Below are 20,485 nucleotides of genomic sequence, written 5' to 3'. Positions count from 1 at the left end.
AGGGAAGGATGTTCTGGACCTGGAAACGCTGGGGTTTGGAGATGGTGGTACCAAATTCAGCTCTGCGAAGGTGGGTTTGGGTTCTTTTAGGATGAGGTGATGGAGATTTCTGCTGAAGGAAGCACCTTCCAACCGTTTTAATCTCTATATTGTAAGGCAAGAATATTATTGAAGTGATAACAGACTTGCTTCCCTCAAATCAAAAATGGTGGGAAAGAAGGATCTTAAATTTGAAAATTCGCTGTGACACCAACCCATAGAAGAACCCATTTTGCCACCACAGTGGACACAGAGTCGCTGGATCCAAACCCAAAACTCCAAATAAAATGCAGAAATCATGTTATGAGCAGAGCTGAAAAGTACCAGGAGCCAGATCCCACTGGGAATTTAGTGCCAAAATGTAAATTTATTCCAAAGATGCCTTTGGAAATATTGGCCTTTATCTTTGATCATCATCAGTTAAACAAAAGAGAATCCAAAAAGGAAAATGCGATCTGAAATATTTCTATTTTTCCATTCTTAAGTATCTTGGCTATGGTTGATAATGCAAATGAGACCAAAAGCTTCTCAAAAATCCTTGCTCAGCCACCTGACACCAGCTCTTGGATCTGGGAGCATCCACATTTCCTGTTGCACAGTTGCTGTTAAGAAACAAACCCGGGGGAATTTTCATTTCCAGGCTGCACAGAAGCTCCATGGATGTTCATGGAGGGTATTTTCTGCTGGGATGCAGCAGAGGAAACAACAATGTGTAAATGCAAAGTTTGCCCAGTGCAAACCGAGAGGTGAATCCTCCACAGTGCTGGATCCATTCCAGATGTGTGGGAGCAGTTGGGATAAATTTGGACACTTTGCTGCACACCTGGCCCAGGCAGCACAGAAAAGGGCTCTGGCATCAGCAGTGAACGTGAAAATACACTGGGGGAAGATCAGTTTGCTAAATTTGGGCTGCTGTCCCTGTTGCAGGTTAAAGGTTGAGAAGCTCATCCTGTGCTTTGTTAGGACTGCGGTTGTTACTCCATAGAGACAGGTCCAGGCTCCTTGGATCACTTGGCATCCAAGCGAGGTCTTTGGAGCACCATGGAGCTGCTGCAGGGACACAGCAGGAGCAGCAAAGCTGGGAGGAATCCTGGAGAGGAGCAAACTGAGGGCAGAGCTCAGCAGCTCCTCCCGAGGGGCAGCTCCGATCTCTGCTCCTGGGCCAGGGACAGCACCCAGGGAGCGGCTGGAGCTGGGCCAGGGCAGGCTCAGGCTGAGAGCAGGGAAAGGTTCTTCCCCCAGAGGGTGCTGGGCACTGCCCAGGCTCCCCAGGGAATGGGCACGGCCCCGAGGCTGCCAGAGCTCCAGGAGCGTTTGGACAGCGCTGCCAGGGATGCCCAGGGTGGGGCTGTTGGGGGGTCTGTGCAGGGCCAGGAGCTGCACTGGATGATCCTTGGTATCCCTTCCAGCTCAGGAAGTCTGTGATTCTGTCAGGGAGGGAATGAGGAAAGTTCTGGGCATCACACACAAAATAATTTTTCCAGCATTCCTGACTCGGCATGGAAGGACTGATAGGATATCCCAACAATTGCAGAGTCCTCACGGCACAGACAAGGGTGGCAAAAATCATCAGCCTCTTAAAATCAACAGCGGGTTCCTCAAGCTCCAGATGAAGCCAAGACCCTGTGCAAGGTTCAGGAAAACTTCTCCAGTGCTGGCAATACCATGGATATTTAAATGGGAACACAGCTGTTTCCTCATCAGTAATTCCTGAATTAATTAATGAATAAGGTGGTTCTTGTTGATGCCAGGTGAAGAGAAGCCTAAAGCTTCCCGAGTGATCCCATTCTTGGCTTGGTCAGATGCCTCTTCCTGCAGCATCCCTGTGGGCAGAGGGAGCAGCTCCTGTGCTGGACAGGAACCACTCTGGTGCTGAAGGCACTGGGAACAGATCCTGTGTGCCCTGTTCTCCATGGCTTTCCTGCTTTTCAGTATGGAAAACTCTGGGAGGACATGGAGCTCCTGGAGTCCAGAGGAGGCCACGGAGATATTCCCAGGGCTGGAGCCCCTCTGCTCTGGAGCCTGGCTGGGAGAGCTGGGGGTGCTCACCTGGAGAAGGGAAGGCTCCAGGGAGAGCTCAGAGCCCCTTGCAGGGCCTAAAGGGGCTCCAAGAGAGCTGCAGAGGGACTGGGGACAAGGGCTGGAGGGACAGGACACAGGGAATGGCTTCCCAGTGCCAGAGGGCAGGGCTGGATGGGATATTGGGCAGGAATTGTTCCCTGGGAGGGTGGGCAGGCCCTGGCACAGGGTGCCCAGAGCAGCTGGGGCTGCCCCTGGATCCCTGGCAGTGCCCAAGGCCAGGCTGGACATTGGGGCTGGGAGCAGCCTGGGACAGTGGGAGGTGTCCCTGCCCATGGCAGGGGTGGCACTGGATGGGCTTTAAGGTCCCTTCCAACCCAAACCAGTCTGGGATTCTATGAAAACAACCTAAGAAAGGGTAACGGAGGAGGCTCCCATGGTGGGACAGCCTTCAAGGGCAGCTCTTTATCCCTGGTGTCTATTCTCCCTGTTTCCCCACTGCTTCCCAGTTTTCTTCAGGGATGCATCTCCCATCTCCTGTTGTGGGAAGTGGTGGCAGTGCCCGGCCATGCCCAGACCCCCAGGCCCTGGCTGGTGCCTGGTTCCTTCAGTACCAGACCTGTCTGTTTTTGAAAAACAGCAACAGGCCACGGGGAAATGATTTTCCAAACAGAATTTGTTATTTCTCAGATGAATGATAAAATCCTAAAGCTCCCGTGCCTGTTGTGAGCACTGTAACATCTGTGCAACAGGAAAGCACAAAAAAACCTGGAAAGGATGATTTTGATAACCCAAATATCAGATGTGTGTCATGGCACAGAGGTGGCACAGTGGGAGGAGAATTGATGCCAAACTATTTTACCCGAGAAATACGGCAAGGTGGAGTTTCCCCTTTGGCTGCATGCGATCCCAATTCCTGCCTGGAGAGCTGAGGTGTTGGAGGATGGGATTTCTCCGTGGGGTGCTGAGGGTGCCACACCCATGGAGCCCTTCCGGCCACCACCAGCGTGGGGAACTTCGCCTCTCTCCGGGCAGTGCCGAGAACGCTCCTTCCAACAGTCCCAGGGTGTCGGTGATGGGGGATTTTCCTGGGTTGGGAGTGATTCCACACGGAGCTGAGGCTTTCACTGCTCTTTAGGAAGCAGCAGTGCCAGAGCCACATAGGGAATGTGGGGGGGGAAAAAAAAAATCTATGGATTGTTTGTCCATCTAAATCCCAGGGAATAGGGGTTACAGACATAACTGCACAGTTTCAAACCCCTTTTTCCATTTATATCCCTTTCCCATGGGCAGCACTGGGGTGGCTCAGCTTGCAGGGAGCCCAGCCCAAAGCAGGTGTTAAACATCCTGTCAGCTGGGATGATGAGGTTTTAGCAAAGCCTGAGCAGGACAACATTCCTGCTGTTGGGCTGCAGTTACGTGGGAAGAGGGAGATCCTGCAGAGATGGATCCTGTGCCTCTGCTCCTCCTTGGAGCCTGAGGATTGTGCACAGGAAAGATCTGGCTCGAGCATTGCTCTGAAGTTAAAATCAGACTTTGAGGCCTAAGGTCTGACCCAGGTCCCACAGGTGGGGAGATCTTCCTGATTAAGAGGGGCTCAGGGTTAAACCTCTGCCCTGCCCTGGGACCGGCTCCCAGTGGGACCAGGGGATGAAGAACCCCATTAGCGATGCCCCCGTTACCCAGCTCTGCCCCAGGGGCCTGCCCTGCTCAGGTGAGTGCAGCTGGACTGTTGAGGAGGGAAGGTAAGCGCTGTGAAAACAAACCTGGAGCTGATGCCGAGACAAACGGGACATTTTCAGTGCCTGTTTCACTGCCCAACCCAGGGGAATCCTTGCTTGTGCTTTGCCTGCTGGAGCTGGGTTCTGTTGCTGGCTTGAATGAGCTCAGTGTTGTCTGCTCTTTCATTGAACATTCCTGTGCTTTTCTCTTTTCTCTTTATTTGAAAGATCGAGTCTGATTTTCGGTCTGTGCCTAACTCTGAGCTGCTTGTGTTTTAAACCTGAGAGAAACCGAGTGCATGCCTGAGACTGAGTTCTGGAACTCTTTGATGGGATTGGTGGAATGCAATGCTAATGGCCCCAAAACTGAGCTGGCATTGAAAGAATCAATAGATCCAACAAGCCCCCCAATTTCAGCATGAGCTCTGTAGCCAAATGAGCAAGAAACATGGGTCAGTTCAATGTGACTTCTGGTAAAATAATCCAAGGGAAATCCTATTTTTGCTCATCTTTACCAAGCAGAGCTCCTTACGATTATATTTGCTGCTCCACTGCTCTGTAGTTTAAAGTGGGATGTTTTATCTCTTTAGCTCACTCAGTCAAATAAGTGGCTGTGATCAGAGAGCCACAAATAAGTGAATTATGGAAAGGGGGAATATTTTTCATCTCCTTAAAACAGGAGGGCAAGAGGGATCTGGCTTTTGCATGTTTTGTTTTGGAAAGAACCCTCTCTAGATTAGCTCATTGGGGCAAGAATCCTCTTTTCCCTGAAGGAAAGAAAAAAAAAAATGGGGTGAGGGGTGGGGAAAATCCTAGAAAACAAATGGAAATCAGAACCTGCCTCCAGCAGTTCTTTGATCCACCTGTGAAGACACATTTAATGAGAATTTGGAAAACCAGCAGGTTCCTAAGGCATCTTCCTGCTGGTGAAAGCTCAACCTCCCCAATTGACTCGCTGCCCTTGATCCATCTTCCAAACAAGCTTCTGGTGCCGTTTCTCCTTGAAAAACCTGTCCAGTTACACGCTGAGTAAACATTGAAAACCTCCAGGCTGGAAAACATCCTCATTCTTCCAAGGATGTTTGAGTCTTCACTGGACAATGCCTTTCTTTGTCACGCCGTCCCTTGCGAGTGTCTTGGCTTCAGTTCAATTCCCTGTGGAAACAGAGCTGACCAAGACTTCCAACCAACTTCATTCCTTTACGAAATGAAAATCCGGCACCATCCCCCTCTCCCTGAATGTTTAGGGGGAGAAAATCTGCCTTTCTCAAAGCAAATCAGCCCTCCCTGGACAGCGTGACAGGGCCTTTTCCTTTCCTCTCATTGACCCAGTAGCAGAGGGGAGGGCTCTTGTGGAGAGGGGTTTTCTCATTCTTGCTGCATGTGGAGTGATCTGCACTGACGAATGTTTCTTTTGGAAGGTTTTCTGGTGGCCGATTTGCTGCTTAGATCGTGAAGCTGGTAATTTTAATTTCTTTTTTGCGGGCTGTGGTTTCGGATCGCGGTCGTTTCTGAAGGACACAAAACCTTTACTTTCCGCAGGACAACTTCATCAACCTCAGCTTCCTGAGGCTCTTCAGGGCAGCCAGGCTCATCAAGCTCCTCCGCCAGGGCTACACCATCCGCATCCTGCTCTGGACATTCGTGCAGTCCTTCAAGGTGAGCCTTGGCAATGTGGGAGGCAGGGAAGAGACTTGGGGAGAGGCTCGTGCTTGGCGCATCTGGAGCATCTTCCAGTGAGGATCCAAGAGCTTCCCTTGCCTTGGAACGGCCTCTCTGCACCTCTACAGAGAGATTACAGGAATTCAGGATTCAGGAGTTATTCAGGAAAGAGGATTGGTGAGCACTGCCCAGCCCCAGGAATATTAATTCTGCGGAAAAGCAAACTGGTTAGCACCAGGAATATTAATTATTAATTAAATCGGTTATCATCACAAGGAAGATTAATTCTGCTAAAAGAGAACTGGTTAGCACTAACTATCCCCAGGAATATTAATTCTGCAGAAAAGCAAACTGGTTAGCACCAGGAATATTAATTTTCAATTAAACTGGTTAGCATCCCAAGGAATATTAATTCTGCAGAAGAGAGAACAGGTTAGCACTGCCCAGCTCCAGGAATATTAATTCTGCTAAAAGTGAGCTGGTGAGCACTGCCCAACCCCAGGAACATTAATTTTCTACAGCAAAGAGACCAGGTTAGCACTGCCCAGCCCCAGGAACATTAATTCTCCAGAAAAGAGACCAGGTTAGCACTGCCCAGCCCCAGGAACATTAATTCTCCAGAAAAGAGACCAGGTTAGCACTGCCCAGCCCCAGGAACATTAATTCTCCAGAAAAGAGACCAGGTTAGCACTGCCCAGCCCCAGGAACATTAATTTTCTACAGCGGAGACCAGGTTAGCACTGCCCAGCCCCGGAACGCTGCATTTTGGAGGATGAGGCTGAAGGGCTGCTTGCTCATGCGAACTCCAGCAAGTGCTCAACGCTCAGGTTGCCCTTGAAACTACCCCAAAATGCCTCTGGCAAAGTCTGGACGCTCAGGTATTTGCATAAAGAAGTCGTGGCCTGACTGATAAGTGCCCTGTTCTTCACCTGCAGCCAGTGGAAAGTTAAATTACCTTCCGGAGGATTTGGGTGTGGTGGGATCTGGCAGAGGTGAAACTCAGTTTACAGCCACAGGCCTGGGTTTGATGATGTGGAGGATTAAAAAAAATGAGGTTTTGTTGAGGTTTTGTGGTGAAGTTGAGGCAGATGCTTTGCCTCGTTTTCTTTACCTCTGCCCTTCCCTCCCACCAATCCTCAGCACACTGAATTAGCTGTTTCCTAGATCTAAATAAGAGCCCCCCTGTCCCAAAACTGGTTATTTTTACAGCTCTCTGCTGGTTTGCAGCCCATTTTTCATTGTTTTATGCTTTAACTCTGGTCCTGGGGCTTGCTCAGGTTCTGCAGTGCAGGGAGGAGAACCCAGAATGTGGAATCGGGATTTGTGGCTCTGATACCGGGCTCTGGCACTCCGGGATTTACGGGCTGTGAGCTGTGGGTGCAGACTCCCTGTCCCTGCTGTGGGGTCTGCAGGTGTAAAGTGTTCCCAGGCAGCACAGAGTGGATGGATACTGGGAGAAGGGGCTCAGCCACGGCCCTTTCCAGCACAATTCCAACCCTTCCCAAAGCCTATGTCCAGAGTGTGGCCCTCAAGTGGAGCCAGGCCGTTCTGTGCTTCATGAGGAGCTGTTTGTCTGTCTCTCCCCTCAGTGCTGAGCTCTCAATCCGTGTCCCTCATGCAAAGGTGTCCAGCAGACACCACATCAGCCCTTTTTTTCCCAGTTTTCCCCCAGGTTTTCCCCAGAGGTGCCTCAGGCCCAGCAGCACCGACCGGGCCAGGGATGGGATTGTCCCGCTCTGCTCGGGGCTGGGGCAGCCTCAGCGCCAGTGCTGGGCACCTCGATAAGAAAAAGACCTAAAGCTGTGAGGGAGTGTCCAGAGGAGGGACACGGGGATGGGGAAGGGTCTGGAGGGGCCCGTGAGGAGCAGCTGAGGGCACTGGGATTGTTCAGCTGGAGCAGACTGAGGGCAGAGCTCCCCGGGGGCTGCAGCTCCTCCCGAGGGGCAGCTCCGATCTCTGCTCCTGGGCCAGGGACAGCACCCAGGGAGCGGCTGGAGCTGGGCCAGGGCAGGCTCAGGCTGAGAGCAGGGAAAGGTTCTTCCCCCAGAGGGTGCTGGGCACTGCCCAGGCTCCCCAGGGAATGGGCACGGCCCCGAGGCTGCCAGAGCTCCAGGAGCGTTTGGACAGCGCTGCCAGGGATGCCCAGGGTGGGGCTGTTGGGGGGTCTGTGCAGGGCCAGGGGCTGCACTGGATGATCCTTGGGTGTCTTTTCCAACTCGGGATATTTCTTGATTCTGCAATTCCTACTGGGCTCCCCTCGGACTGCAGAACTCCTGCCCCAGGCATCACAGGTGCTGGACCGAGGGCAAGACTTCTCAGGTTTTTGAGCTATTACTAATTAAGAGGCATTAATTACCCATTCATTTAGCCCAAGTGGAAAATAGCTGTCACTCTCAGCCTGGGTAACATAATTACATTGCAGCCTTCACTGATTTGTTGCTAAAACTCACTATCTTTTTGTCCTCCTGGGATCCCAAACTGTGCCTGTTTGGAACTCATTTCTGGGATGGACATTTCTTTTCCTCAGACTGAACTTACAGCAAGGTCATTAAAAATTAATGTTCCTACAATTATGCATACAAAGTGCCAGGGCCTGCTGGAAGCTCCAGTGTTCACTGCTGATCCTTGGACTGTGTTTCCCTTGCTTGCTGCTTCCAAGGATACAGAGAGCCCTTGGAAAGCCCTGACTGTTGTGTGATCAATGGGTACCTGGCTCCAGGGGGTTGTCTCCTGAAGGCTGCCAGAAGTGTTGATATTCTCTTCCCACTTCCTTCACCTGAAGGACAAATGCCTCAAAACTCAGTCAGTCCTGCCTGGGAATTGGATGTTTGCATTTGCTATCATTAATCTCACTTTTTCCTTTCCACAGGCCTTGCCTTATGTGTGTCTCCTCATTGCAATGCTCTTCTTCATCTATGCCATTATTGGCATGCAGGTAAAATATGGAATTCTTTTATTCTGGCCATGGGTTTGTTCAGGGGGCTGATGGGTTGTTGCCTCCACAGCAGGAGGGATGATTTGGGATGAGGCAAAAGCTCTTCTTGTCTGGTGTCAGGTAAATTAGAAATGAAAAAAAGGCCTCTTTTTCTACTTTCATTGTCCCCAGTGAGCTGGACAAAGCAGCTGTGGGCACGAGCCTGGGTCACATTTCCAGCTGGACATCCACGAATCCCATGGGAAGAGACATCCCCTGGGTATGGACACATCAGGAGGCTGAGAGGAGGGAGCAGCCCAGGCACTGCACCTTCCTGAGAAGAAATAATGAAGTTTTCTGGGCCTGGGAAGGACCTGTGTGAACACAAAGCGCATTAATCTTGTGTTTGATCTCCAGGACACATTTTTATCTCCCTTTTCAGCACAGAAATTATTCCAGCTCTTGAGAGCCCTTAAACCAGGACAGATTCTTTCCCTGCCTTGCTTTCCAACTCCACTTGCTGTGCTTGGCTGAATCCCCTCTGTTTCCTGTGGCAGGTATTTGGGAACATTGCCTTAGATGATGAAACCTCCATTAATCGGCACAACAACTTCCGGACCTTTCTCCAAGCCCTGATGCTCCTGTTCAGGTAAGGAGAGGACAAAACACCCTCTGGTTTGGGTGTGAACAGCAAAACCATCTTGGTGCAGGTGCCAGCTGAGCTGCTCAGACTCCAGCACGCTTTAAAACAGGGATTTGTGTAGATTATCCATTCCTGCTTCCTCCTCCTCCTCGGCAGATCGGATTCAGCCCCTCCACAAAGTGTCACCCAGAGCTGTGACAACCCACAGTCACCTCAGGCAGAAGCTGAATATAGGGCAGGACCCCCCTGGTTTTGATTGATGGGTTTCCTGTCCCGAAGCTTCGTTTCTTTTAACTTTTGAAGAGAATTCCTTTAATTGGTCATTTTTGCATTACAAGCAAGCCAACAGTTCCTCCACCAACACCGTTCTCCTGTGCTTCACAATTCACGTGTTTCCCTCTGGGTTCATCCTGCCTGGAAATGCAGCATTTCCAAGTGAAAAACCAATCTATTAAATAACAGATTTTCATTTTAAGAGCTGGCAAAACAGGCCCTGCTCCAGCTCGGGGCAGTTTGGGGGTGATGCTCCTCATCCAGCTGTGGAGACCCCCCCAGTGAACACCAGTCCCTGCCAGCCCTGCCAAGGCTCAGCTCTGAGGGTTCTGTGGTGCTTGGAACTGGATCCTTGCCTGGGATTTGGTTTCCATAATTTCTGTGAAGCCACAGAGAAATGAAATCAGTCCCCTCTAGCTCAGAATAATCACTGGGCTCAGAACTCTGAATTTTAGTAAAACTGGGTAATTGTTCAGCCTCGTGGTCCCTTCCCAGAACCACTGCAGGGGGGGTGAGGAGCAGGGGCAGCAGGACTGGGATGGGCACTGGTTCCTGCACAATCCCCCCCAAAGGGATGGGACCTTTGGCACCCAGGCACCAGTGGGGAAATCCACTGTAATTCACAATAGCCTGGAAGTTTTTCCAGTTTGGATGGGGCACGGAGTTTTCCCAAAGAAACAGGACCAAAGTTGGTGTGCTGGCTGTGGGAATTCAAGGCAAATTAACACTGAGGGAAGCAGGAATTCAGAGCAAGTGCATGTGGAGAATCCCTGACTTCCAAACCAAGCGTGCACTTCACAGGGACTGCTTTATTCTGGGGACAAACCCTCTGGGCCTCCAAATTTTTTCCTCTTGGCTCTTTTCTCTCAATGGTAGAAGTTAGAGGGGGAGGAGAGAATTCATGAAAAACACCCAGGAGACTGTGATGAAAAAGAGACCCAAGTCCCACCAGCCCATGCTGGAATTTATCTGCCTGCTAAAGGAAATAAGAGGTTCCAGCAGAGAAGCCTGGTTTCATTTCCCATCCTCTCCACTGGGTTCAGGGCCAGCACTAGGTTCAAAAGGCAACAATCTAAACTCTGTTTACTTAGACTTGCACAGTTTAAATCAATCTGGTTTTATCCTCCACAAAAGCAATAAAGCTTTTAGCCTACCTGAGCCTGGCTGGTTTCTTTTACCCCCCTATAACAGAGGGAAATGTCCTTTCTCCTTCCTTTTCCACGGGTAGTTCCAATTCCCAGTGTAAATACAGCCTCTCCTCCTGGACACAACCTCCCACCTAATTAATTTGGTTAATTGGGTGCAGCAATACTGTGAGGTGGCTGGCATGGGGAGGGGTGGATGAACTCAGCCTCTGCCCTTGTGTTGCAGGAGTGCCACGGGGGAAGCCTGGCACGAGATCATGTTGTCCTGCTTGAGCAACAGAGCCTGTGACCCCCTCTCTGGCCTCACCAAAAAGGAGTGTGGCAGTGATTTTGCCTATTTCTACTTCGTGTCCTTCATCTTCCTCTGCTCCTTCCTGGTAAGTCAGTCCTGATCCCCACAAAGTGGGGGTGCTGGCATGGTTCCCCCAAACCCTTCCCAGCCCAGCCCTTTGCCTCCTCCTCATCCCTAATTATAATTTAGACACCACCAAGCCAGCTTTGCTAAACCCCATTTATCATCCTGCTGGTAAAACCCCCAAAGAGATCATTCAGTCATTAAAGGGAAGGGTTTATCTTTCTTCTCACAGCAGGGGCTACTATTTGGAATTAAGCACGAATCGGGTTTGTCTTGTAACATCCCTTTGGAGGAGGGCATTGGGGAAGGCAGGGTGACAACAGCCGAGGTCAGCAGCATTTCCTGGGAGCATCACACTCATTCCACAGAATCCCAGGATCTGCTGAGATGGAAGTGACCCACAAGGATCATTTGTTTGCCAAACAAATGTGAAAATCACTCTTTTTTTCTGCCAGAAAAACTTTGGACATGAAAACACTCAGCTGGGCTTGGTGTTTACCTGTGGTCGTGGTGGGGCTGAGCTTTACAAGGTGCCAGGGCCTTCCTGAACATCCATAACCACCTCCCTGCTCCTTGGGTCACTTCCCAGCCCTGCTGGGACAGAGGAACAGAAAAGCAGGGACAGGGACCCGGTTAAAGCTCGTGCAAGATGAGATGAAAGCTCTGTGATGTTCCAAAAAGCAGCACACGGAGCCTTCACTCAGCTCCATGGGTTTGCTTTAAAAATCCCACATTTGATGCTCTGTGCAGCCAATCCCTGCTATCCTCAGAACCCTTCCACCAGGAAAAGGAGCTCCCTGTGGCAGTTTGGAGCTGGATATGGACACACCAACTTCAGTGCCCTCCCCCGAGATCCTCTGTGTGCCACCCGTGGATTATTTCTTGTGCATGTCTTAAAAAGCTGCAGCTCTGAAAGCTGATCCAAAGTTAATGCTCCATTTACTGATTCCTTCAGCATTCTGAACTTTAAACCCAAATTCTTCCTGTCTTCCCTTCCCTTCCCTTCCCTTCCCTTCCCTTCCCTTCCCTTCCCTTCCCTTCCCTTCCCTTCCCTTCCCTTCCCTTCCCATTTTCTTTCCCTTACCATTTTATTTCCCTCCCCTTCTCTTTCCCCTCTTCTCCTTTCCCCCTTCTCTTTTCCCTTGTCCTTTCCCCTCTCCCTTGTCCTTTCCCCTCTCCCGTCTCCTTTTCTCCTCTCCCGTCTCCTTTTCTCCTCTCCCGTCTCCTTTTCTCCTCTCCCGTCTCCTTTTCTCCTCTCCCTTCTCCTTTTCTCCTCTCCCTTCTCCTTTTCTCCTCTCCCTTCTCCTTTTCTCCTTCCCTCTCTTCCTTTTCCTTCTCCCTCCCTTTCTCCTTTCCCCCCTACCTTTTCCCCCTTCTCCTTCCCCTTCTCCCTCCCTTCCCTAACCCCATCTCCCCGCAGATGCTGAACCTGTTCGTGGCTGTGATCATGGACAATTTCGAGTACCTGACCAGGGACTCCTCCATCCTCGGGCCCCACCACCTGGACGAGTTTGTCCGGGTGTGGGCTGAGTACGACCCCGCAGCCTGGTACGTGCTGGGACACCGGGGTGGGACAGAGGGGACACCGGGGTGGGACGGAGGGGACACTGCTGCACCTGGGCACGCTCAGAGCCTGTTTTAATGGGAACATCTCCAGGATCTGAGATTATATCAGTGTTAAAAGCTCCGATTCCCTGAGCGCTGGAGAGGAACAAACCTGGTGTCACTGTAAGGGCGTTTCCTTCACACACCCCCCAACCCCTGAGAGCAAAGCACAGCCCAAAATTAACAGATTAACGGCCTCAATTCCACTGATCCTGGCTAAATGACCCTGTAAAAAAGCTATTTAGCACTTCGAAAAGGAGCTTCTGGTTCCTGCGTCCCAGGCCGGAGACGAAAATCCGTAAATCTCTGGCTGTTGGCAGCGCTGGAGGGAGTGGGAGAGGTTCTCCCCTCATTTGTGCAGCGTTTTTGTGGTTGAGATCCGCCTTGGTGGTTTCCCAAATGCTGTGCAGACACCTCAGGAGAGGATGTGCTGCATCTGAGTCAGGTTCTGATTCCATCGCCTGCCTTCTCCCACCCGCTCCCAGAGGGAATGAGGTGATGCTCCTCAGCGTTAGGGTGGTTTCCTGAAAATATGGGAATTTTTGAAACAGCCTTTCCTCATTAAACACAACGTTTTCCCCTTGGAAGCCTCCTTGTAATGACATCAAACTCTATGTGGGAATTTTGGTCTTTTGAGTGGTGTTTAGCTCTGGACTTGCAGTTGAAACTTAGGAAAATAATCGGGATAAAATGAAACGGGCCAAAGTTTGGAGGTGTCTCATTCTTAGAGAACTCTGATAAAATATTCCTGATTTATGAGGGGGTTAAAGGAGGGGACGGTTCTCACACACTGGACAATGAGATGTTTATTTTATGGTGGGTTTGTTTATTTCTTTTATTTCTTCCAAGACACAGGGGAAGCTGCACGCTGGGCTTAGGCAGGGGAGCAGCAGCACAGACCCAAAATTAAGGAATTTTTTCAAACTGAGGCCTAATGGCCCTACCCAGAGATCAATTCTAGAGCAGGACTGGTTTAGTATTTTGGTTTTCTGTATTGCTGCACCACAGGTGATGGGGTTGTTCTCATTTCTAGATGCTCTGTCCCAGGTCCCAGTAATTCCCTTGATAATTCCTTCTCTTTGGGAATTTGCCTTTTTGTTAATTTAAAGCTCTTCTCATTTTGGATCCCCTTTTCCTCCCCCTGAGTTCCTGTGCCATGAATCTCCTCTGGATTTGTGATGCCTCCAGCTCCTCCAATCTTTCCCCTCTTTTTGTGTTTCCCTTCAGCAGAGACAGAGGCAGGAAGTGTTTGGATAACCAACATCTCAAACTCCCTGCTAGGATGCAATTAAACTGCTTTAAAATCTCACTTAAAAATGATTTAGGCCAACTTTAAATGGAAACTTGTTCCAAAAAACCTGCATTTCTCTGAACTGTGGGGGATTTTAACTGCTCCAAGCTTCCCCTACTACCAGGCTGAATATTTACTCCACAGTTACTACCAGCTTGTCATCTCCAGGCAGATTTTCATCCCCACGAGCTCTGTGACACAGCAAATCCTCTGTGGGGATTTAGGAGGCATAAATAGCTTTTCTTTTTCCCTTTTTCCAATCCAATCCTGCCTCTTCCCACTGGAAAATCTCAATGAGGCTGAAAACTCAGGAGTGCCTGGTTTAGAAAACGGCCTTGGCTCTACATCCGTGGGAGGAGGAACACGCCTGCAAGGGAAAAAATTGGGATCAATGTGGATTTTTAATGTTTCTATTCAGGAACTTTCCACCCAGAAGAGGCACCAGCGTTGAGTTTACAGGAAGATTTCTCGCTCTATTAACTCTGAGCAGAGCCTGAGTCACTCAGGGGCCAAACCTTCCACTCCCCGAGCTGTTAATGCAGAAGATGTCAGATATTGAGATACTAATTCTGCTTTTTTTTCTCTGACCCTGTTCCCTTTTCTCTCCAGTGGGAAATTATTGAGTGTGAATAGTTCCGCTGGAATCACATTTTCAGAAGTGGCACTAAAATCTCCACAAATCTGAAATCCTTTCACTCTTTAAGGCCAGAACTGATCCTTTAATGATTTTGATTTAATACCTTTCTGATCTTACAGGTCTTTTCCAACCCAAATGATTTTATGATTTGATTATTCCATGATTTGGGCTGAATGTGGTCACTCATTGATCACTTCTCCCAAGGTCTCTTCCTTGATTATCCCAAGGAAAAGGGAATTACAGTGTTTATCCACTTCCCATAGCTTGAGACCCTCGATGGGAGATGCTCTACAATTTCTATATCTTTATGATATAGATAATATTTTAAACACAACTTAATGCGTATTTTATCCCTATTTCTGGTATCACCTTCTGTTTTGTTACAAAACCCAACTCCCTGGAAACTTTCCTGGGGAAAAACGTTCAAAAGGAAGTAAAAAAGGCAGTTGGGAACTGTTATTCCAGCTGTGCCACATTCCCTAGGGGTGAACGTGGGAAAACTGCTGGATTCAGGGGTGACAAAAGCCTTGAACTCACAAAAAAAGAGGGACTGAGAGAAATGGGGAGCACAGGGTGGTTTGGTGGGAGTTAAGAAAGGAGGGAAAGCACAGGATTTAAGGATGAACTGGGAAAGAAAACATAATTGGATTTCTAGAAGCTTTAATTTGTTCAACATACAGAAAGTGAGTTCTTGATCCGTTTTATTCCTCTCCCAGTGCACACCCCATGGAGACACTGGGAATGTCGCTCTGGCCATCCCATTCCCATCAGTTGTCCCCCAGAGCACTCAGGAGGAGCTGCAGGAGCTCCCAAGGGAGCTCTGAGCTCGCTGGGATAATGGGATGCTGAGGAAAATCCAATTTAAACAAGAGGTTGTGGCTGCTCCATCCCTGGAAGTGTCCAAGGCCAGGCTGGAGGGGCTTGGAGCAACCTGGGATAGTGGAAGATGTCCCTGCCCATGGCTTTAAAGTCTTTTCCACCCCAAACCGTTCTGGAATTCTCTGAACCTGGGCAAGGATCCCTGTTTGTCCTAATTTTGTGCCGTGATCTCCCAATGCAAAGCATCTGTTGGTTTTCCAGCCTTCCACGGACTCTTAGAGAGCTCAGGGAAGTGTTCAGCCGTATTTTCCATGCCCTGGTTTTCCAAAATCCTTCTGAAATTGTAAGGAAAGTGTAAACTTGGGGCCTCAGTTAAACCAACACCTTTTTAGACCCACGCTTAGGCCTGGAGCCAAGACTTGATCTCCCTCTGAATTCAGTTTGGACTTGACTGGGGAAGGCTTTGAGCAGACCTGAATTTTCCACATCCCAAAAAGCAGCAACACTGAAGGAGTTCTCCCAGAATATTCCAGCCTTGTTTACAGAATGCACCTAAACAAACACAGGGAGGCTGAACCATCCCAGTTTTCTTCGGAGGCGATTTTGTAGTTCAGCACTTTTCACCTGTGAGTTGGTTACTCATAGAAGATTAAGAAATACAATGCTGCTGTTCAATTAGCTGGGAATTAATGAGAGTGAGCACAAAGCTTCCATGAGGTGTCTGATTTCTCCTACTGCTAAGGAAAGCGGGATTTTCCCAGTGCCAGTGCCCAACACAGCTCTGGAGATGCCACTTTCTGCTCTCTCAGCAAATTCCTCATCCCCCAGGAATGGCCCTGCCAGGGTTATGTAGGAGGTGACAGTGGCAGGGAAATGTTCCCAAGGTTTTTGAAGCAACTAATTGGAATCCTGGGAATAATCCATTAAACACCTGTCCTAAAATCCTGGGAACAATCCATTAAAGAGGCTCTTTGTGGGCTGCAGGCTCCGGGCGTTGGGCAGCAGAGCCTGGAGGTCGATGCTCAGGCACAGGGAATTCAAACACGAGTGGGAAAGGAAACCAGATGTTTGGGAAGCCTTGCACATGGCACTGAAGGTTTCCCAGAGGGAAATCCAAGGATATGAAGTTGGGTGAGCAGTTAGAAGTTCCCTTTGTGTGTGGAAGTGGCTCCTTCCTTTCCAGACTAACCTTTCTTTTCAGCGTGTTTTGCCCTTCCAACTTCTCCTGTTTGCCTGTGGAAAAGCTGATTCCTCCCTGTTTGCCTGTGGAAAAGCTGATTCTTCCCCGTTTGCCTTGGGAAAAACTGATTCCTGTTGGATTTTGCTGTCATAACCTCTGGTGTTTCCTTTCCAGTTGCCGGATTCATTATAAGGATATGTACAATTTGTTACGTGTAATTGCTCCACCCCTGGGCTTAGGAAAGAAGTGCCCTCATAGGGTGGCCTACAAGGTTTGGAATTCCAGAGATCCCTCCAGCACCTCTAGTCCTGGTTCTGTTTCTTTTTATCCCCTCTTCCCTCCCCCCCCAAGTGCAAATGCAACTGGTAGAGAAAAGAAACTGGAACGTGACGAATCCCTTGCCTGAAAAGAAGGAATGATTGACTGACTGCCTCCTTTCTCCTCCGTGCATCCCTTCCCTGTCTCCCCCCACACCCCAGCTGGCTGGAACAGGCAGTTTTATGAGACAGGGAACCCTCCAGCTTCCATCCTGCCAGCACCAGCAGGGAATTGTTGGGGAAAAGCATCCCAGCACCCCAGCACTTCAATATATCCCAGAGAGAAACGTCATCCCAAGGTTTCCAGGGAGCAGCGAGTTTGGTTTGGCTTTGCAGCATTTTTGCTCCAGTCAAGTGATCAACTTGCCCTTTCTGAACTGGAAAATCATTGGATCTGGGCAGAGATGAGGGATGAGCTTTTCATGGTGCCACAGCCAGGGATCACCTGGGGGTTAAATTATGTCCCTAAATTGTGGTGGACACCCAGGCAAACCTCCAGCTCATGGCACAGGGAGAGTTCACTGTGCTTGGGAGCCCAGGTGGGGGATTTGGGATGGATCTGGCCAAGAAATCAACGCAGGATGGGCTTCAGTGGGGACCCAGTTCCAGGCAGGGAATTTCTTGGAGAGCAGAGGATGAAGGAGAAGGCTGGAAGCAGCCAGCCCAGAGCTTGCTTCTCTCCCCCACTCCAGCCCAGGTGTTTCCCACACCTGACTGAGGATTAGGAGCTCAGAGGAGACCCCACGGCCCAGCCCAGGAGCAGGAGGGGAGCCAGGGGAGGACACTGGCTCCAGTTCCCATTTGTGTCTGTCAGCAGCCTTTAAATCAGCTCAGGGCTGAGAAAGCTGGGTAGGATTTTACTGGAATAGATGTTTTGGGGCTGGCTGAGTTGTCTCCTCCTTCTCCATCAAAGCTTTCCATAGAAATTGAGATCCATGTCAGGGCATTGGGCTGGTGGGAAGGTTCCTGCTTGGGAAAGGGGGTTTAAATGGGTGCTCAGGTTTTCCCTGCTGGTATAGAGGAGATGATAACACAATCTTGCTTTTCCAGGGGTTAAACTTTAATTAATAACATCCCTGGGTCCCCTCAGATGCCAGGCAGCACAGATTTGCACATTAGAATAAACAGTCAACTCTCTGGTAAGAAAAACTGAGATCGTCACTGTCCTGCTCCCAGTTCCAATGGTCACAGAAAAGTGAAGCAGGAATTTCTTGCTGGTTTGCACCCCGTGTCCTTCAGGGCAGGATTTTATCCACCACCACCGTGTGCTGAAGGGAGATGCCCTCAGCAATGCTCCCAGCTGCTCTGAGGGCCTTGCCCCAAATCTCCACAATTCCCAGTTGAGGTCGGCTTGGTGAAAGACAGGCCCCACCAAAAGTGAGGGAGGAGCAGGTCCCCTTCCCACCACCTGCCAGGGCTGGGCTCTGCTTTCACCAGCCCTGGGTTCAGGAATTTACCAAGTCCCCCCTCAGCTTGGAGTGGGAGCAGTCACAGCGTGTCCCTCAGCAAACCCCCCCGACTGGAAGGAAAGCTGGCTGTGTTCTCCCAGCCCTGTGCCATAACTCTGCCTGCCAGCTCTCCCTGCCGTGTGACCTGACTGGTTCGGGGGGTGACAGGGGGAACTCTCATCCCCCACCCCGCCAAGAGCCAGCCAGACCCAGCCCTGCCACCCCTTCTCCCCTGGGGGACATCCAGCATTCCTTAAGGGGACATCAGTCATTCCCCAGGGGACATCCAGCATTCCCCAGGGCCGCCCCTGCAGGAGGAGGAGACGTTGGGCGCTGAAACAGCAATGGAAGTGGAGCCACCTTTCTCCTGCCCCACCTCCCGAGTTTGGTTTATGTTTCCCGGAGAAATCTGATTAACCAGATCTCTGTTCTCTTGTCTGCTTTCCCTTCTCTCTCTCCTCCTTTTCATTTGCTCCCTTGTGTTGCCTTTTCCCCCCACCCCTTCCCCATTTCCCCCCGCCTCAATCCGGTTGGATTTCTGTGTCCTGGTGCTTTTGCCTCCGTCCCTGTGATCCCAGCGGGCGCATCAGTTACACAGACATGTACGAGATGCTGAGACACATGTCCCCACCTCTAGGCCTTGGGAAGAAATGCCCAGCTCGCGTTGCCTATAAGGTAGAAAACCTCCCCAGGAACCCCTGCCCAACCACTGGCTTTTTGTGCCGTGGCTGAAGTGGGGTTTCTGTGGCATTGGTGGTGTTCTTCGGGACTTTCCTGGTGCTTTCTCTGCTTTCCAAGCAAGATTTTGGATATTCTGATTTTTTTGTTGTTTGTTTGTTTTTTGGGGTTTTTTTAATACATATATATAATTTTTTGGGGGTCTTTGAAACTCTGGCACATCAGTTTGTCTTTCTAAGTATGTCTCTGCTCTCTCTCTCAGTGTTTCTTTCTCTTTTTTCTCTCATTCTGCTTCCATTTAGGTTAATTTGGGGAGGGATGGTGCTAATGAGCAAATTACCCCCATTAGATCCCCATTTTTCTTCCTGGAGCTCTTTGTCTCACTAACCCTGCAGGAGAATGTTGTTTTTCCCTCCTCTTAATTAGACTGGAGTAATTAGAGTAGGAGTGAGCAAGCAATTAAACAGAGACAACACCTGAAGAGCTCCTGAAACACCCTCGTGGAAGAAATGACTTTAACAGAAAACATTTAGGACAGGGAGATGGAGAAATCACTCCGACTCATCATTGATTTGGCAAAACATTTTCATTGAGCCACCAAAGTGAATTCTATCCCAAAGGCTGCTGCCTTTGGAAATTCAGATGGAAACGGAGCAGACCTCGCTGAGGCCAGGCTGCCCTCCCAAAAGCTCTCAGGGTGCTTGGAAACATCCATTTCCAGGGTGATTCCTTGGAGTTTTCCCCCCTGAACCTCACAGGTTTAGAGGGGGAGGTTGCTCAGAACCATTTATCACTGGTGTGCTTGAGAATCCATCAACCCAACAGGGGTTTTTGGCTGTTGGTGTCATTCCAGCCACCCCCAAAACTCAGTTCAGTGGATCCAGATCACAACAGCCCCTCCTGTGCTGAGGGATTTTTCACTGAGGCCACATAAAACCAAGATTTTTGTCTTGAAGATGCTAAAGCTAGACCCAAACCTGGGTCTGATTCATTTAAGGCACGCAGCAGCAAGAAGTAGTTCAGGTAAATCTTCCTACAACATCCTTCCTCAGCGTGCCAGGATTTAAAATAAAAGGCAAATGAAAGATAACCTTAAATCTCTCCAGTTAGGTGGCTTTGCTGTATTTGATTTGATTCTGGCCACTGTAACTGAGCTTGAGGAACCCAACTAGATCAAAATTCCAGGTCTCAGCTATTTCAGACACCAGTCATCCACAGAAATCCACGGATTTGCCACCCGTGAGTTCCCACTGGTTTAGCGGAGCTGTGTCCTGCTGAAAGGAGGTGTTTGCAGCTGGGCAACCAGATCTGCTCTGTGGCTGGACTAGAAGGATAAAACTTTTTTTTCCCCCCCTAAATCTTGTAGAATTCAAAAAGGAAGAAAACAAAACGGAGTTAAAGAGATCATGTGTTAAAATAGGCATTTTCAGTAAGGCTTTGGGCTGGTTTTCACAGCTGACTTTGTGCCCACAGGCACTTCCCCAGCCTGGCTTTTCTGTGAGAATTTCCTGATACCTCCTTTAATTTGTCTGTTCTTACAGAATAAATCCCCAGAACTTGAGTGCATAGGAATGGCTTCTTTTTGTAACCCCGACTCCTAATTTTTTGGAGACATCGTTAATTTTTCATCATCGTTAATTCTTCATCTCCGAAGAAACCTCTGGATTGTGTCTGTGTCTCAGAGATGGGTTCAAACAGCTCCAGTCTAGGCTGAACATCGGATTTCTGCAAGTTGGGAG

The 20,485-nt window shown here is 49.7% G+C and overlaps 1 protein-coding gene across 24 annotated transcripts in view; it reads left to right on the top strand.

The window, feature by feature from the left end:
• CACNA1B (calcium voltage-gated channel subunit alpha1 B) overlaps positions 1–20,485 on the top strand; it is a 265,839-nt gene that overhangs the window by 220,501 nt on the left and 24,853 nt on the right. For 18 of the 24 annotated variants that reach the window (XM_032130522.1, XM_032130520.1, XM_032130534.1 and 15 more), the window contains 6 exons: positions 5,322–5,438; positions 8,311–8,376; positions 8,913–9,004; positions 10,643–10,793; positions 12,192–12,319; positions 18,647–18,743. In XM_032130522.1, coding sequence (XP_031986413.1) covers positions 5,322–5,438; positions 8,311–8,376; positions 8,913–9,004; positions 10,643–10,793; positions 12,192–12,319; positions 18,647–18,743 — 651 coding nt within the window. Of the gene's footprint in view, positions 1–5,321; positions 5,439–8,310; positions 8,377–8,912; positions 9,005–10,642; positions 10,794–12,191; positions 12,320–16,477; positions 16,575–18,646; positions 18,744–20,485 lie in introns of all 24 variants that reach the window. The other 6 variants (XM_032130521.1, XM_032130533.1, XM_032130526.1 and 3 more) reach the window with 1 other exon arrangement.

The sequence above is a fragment of the Corvus moneduloides genome, chromosome 21, assembly GCF_009650955.1.
Source record: "Corvus moneduloides isolate bCorMon1 chromosome 21, bCorMon1.pri, whole genome shotgun sequence".
In the NCBI taxonomy this organism is placed as follows: domain Eukaryota; kingdom Metazoa; phylum Chordata; class Aves; order Passeriformes; family Corvidae; genus Corvus; species Corvus moneduloides.
This window is presented reverse-complemented; position numbering and strand designations above follow the sequence as displayed.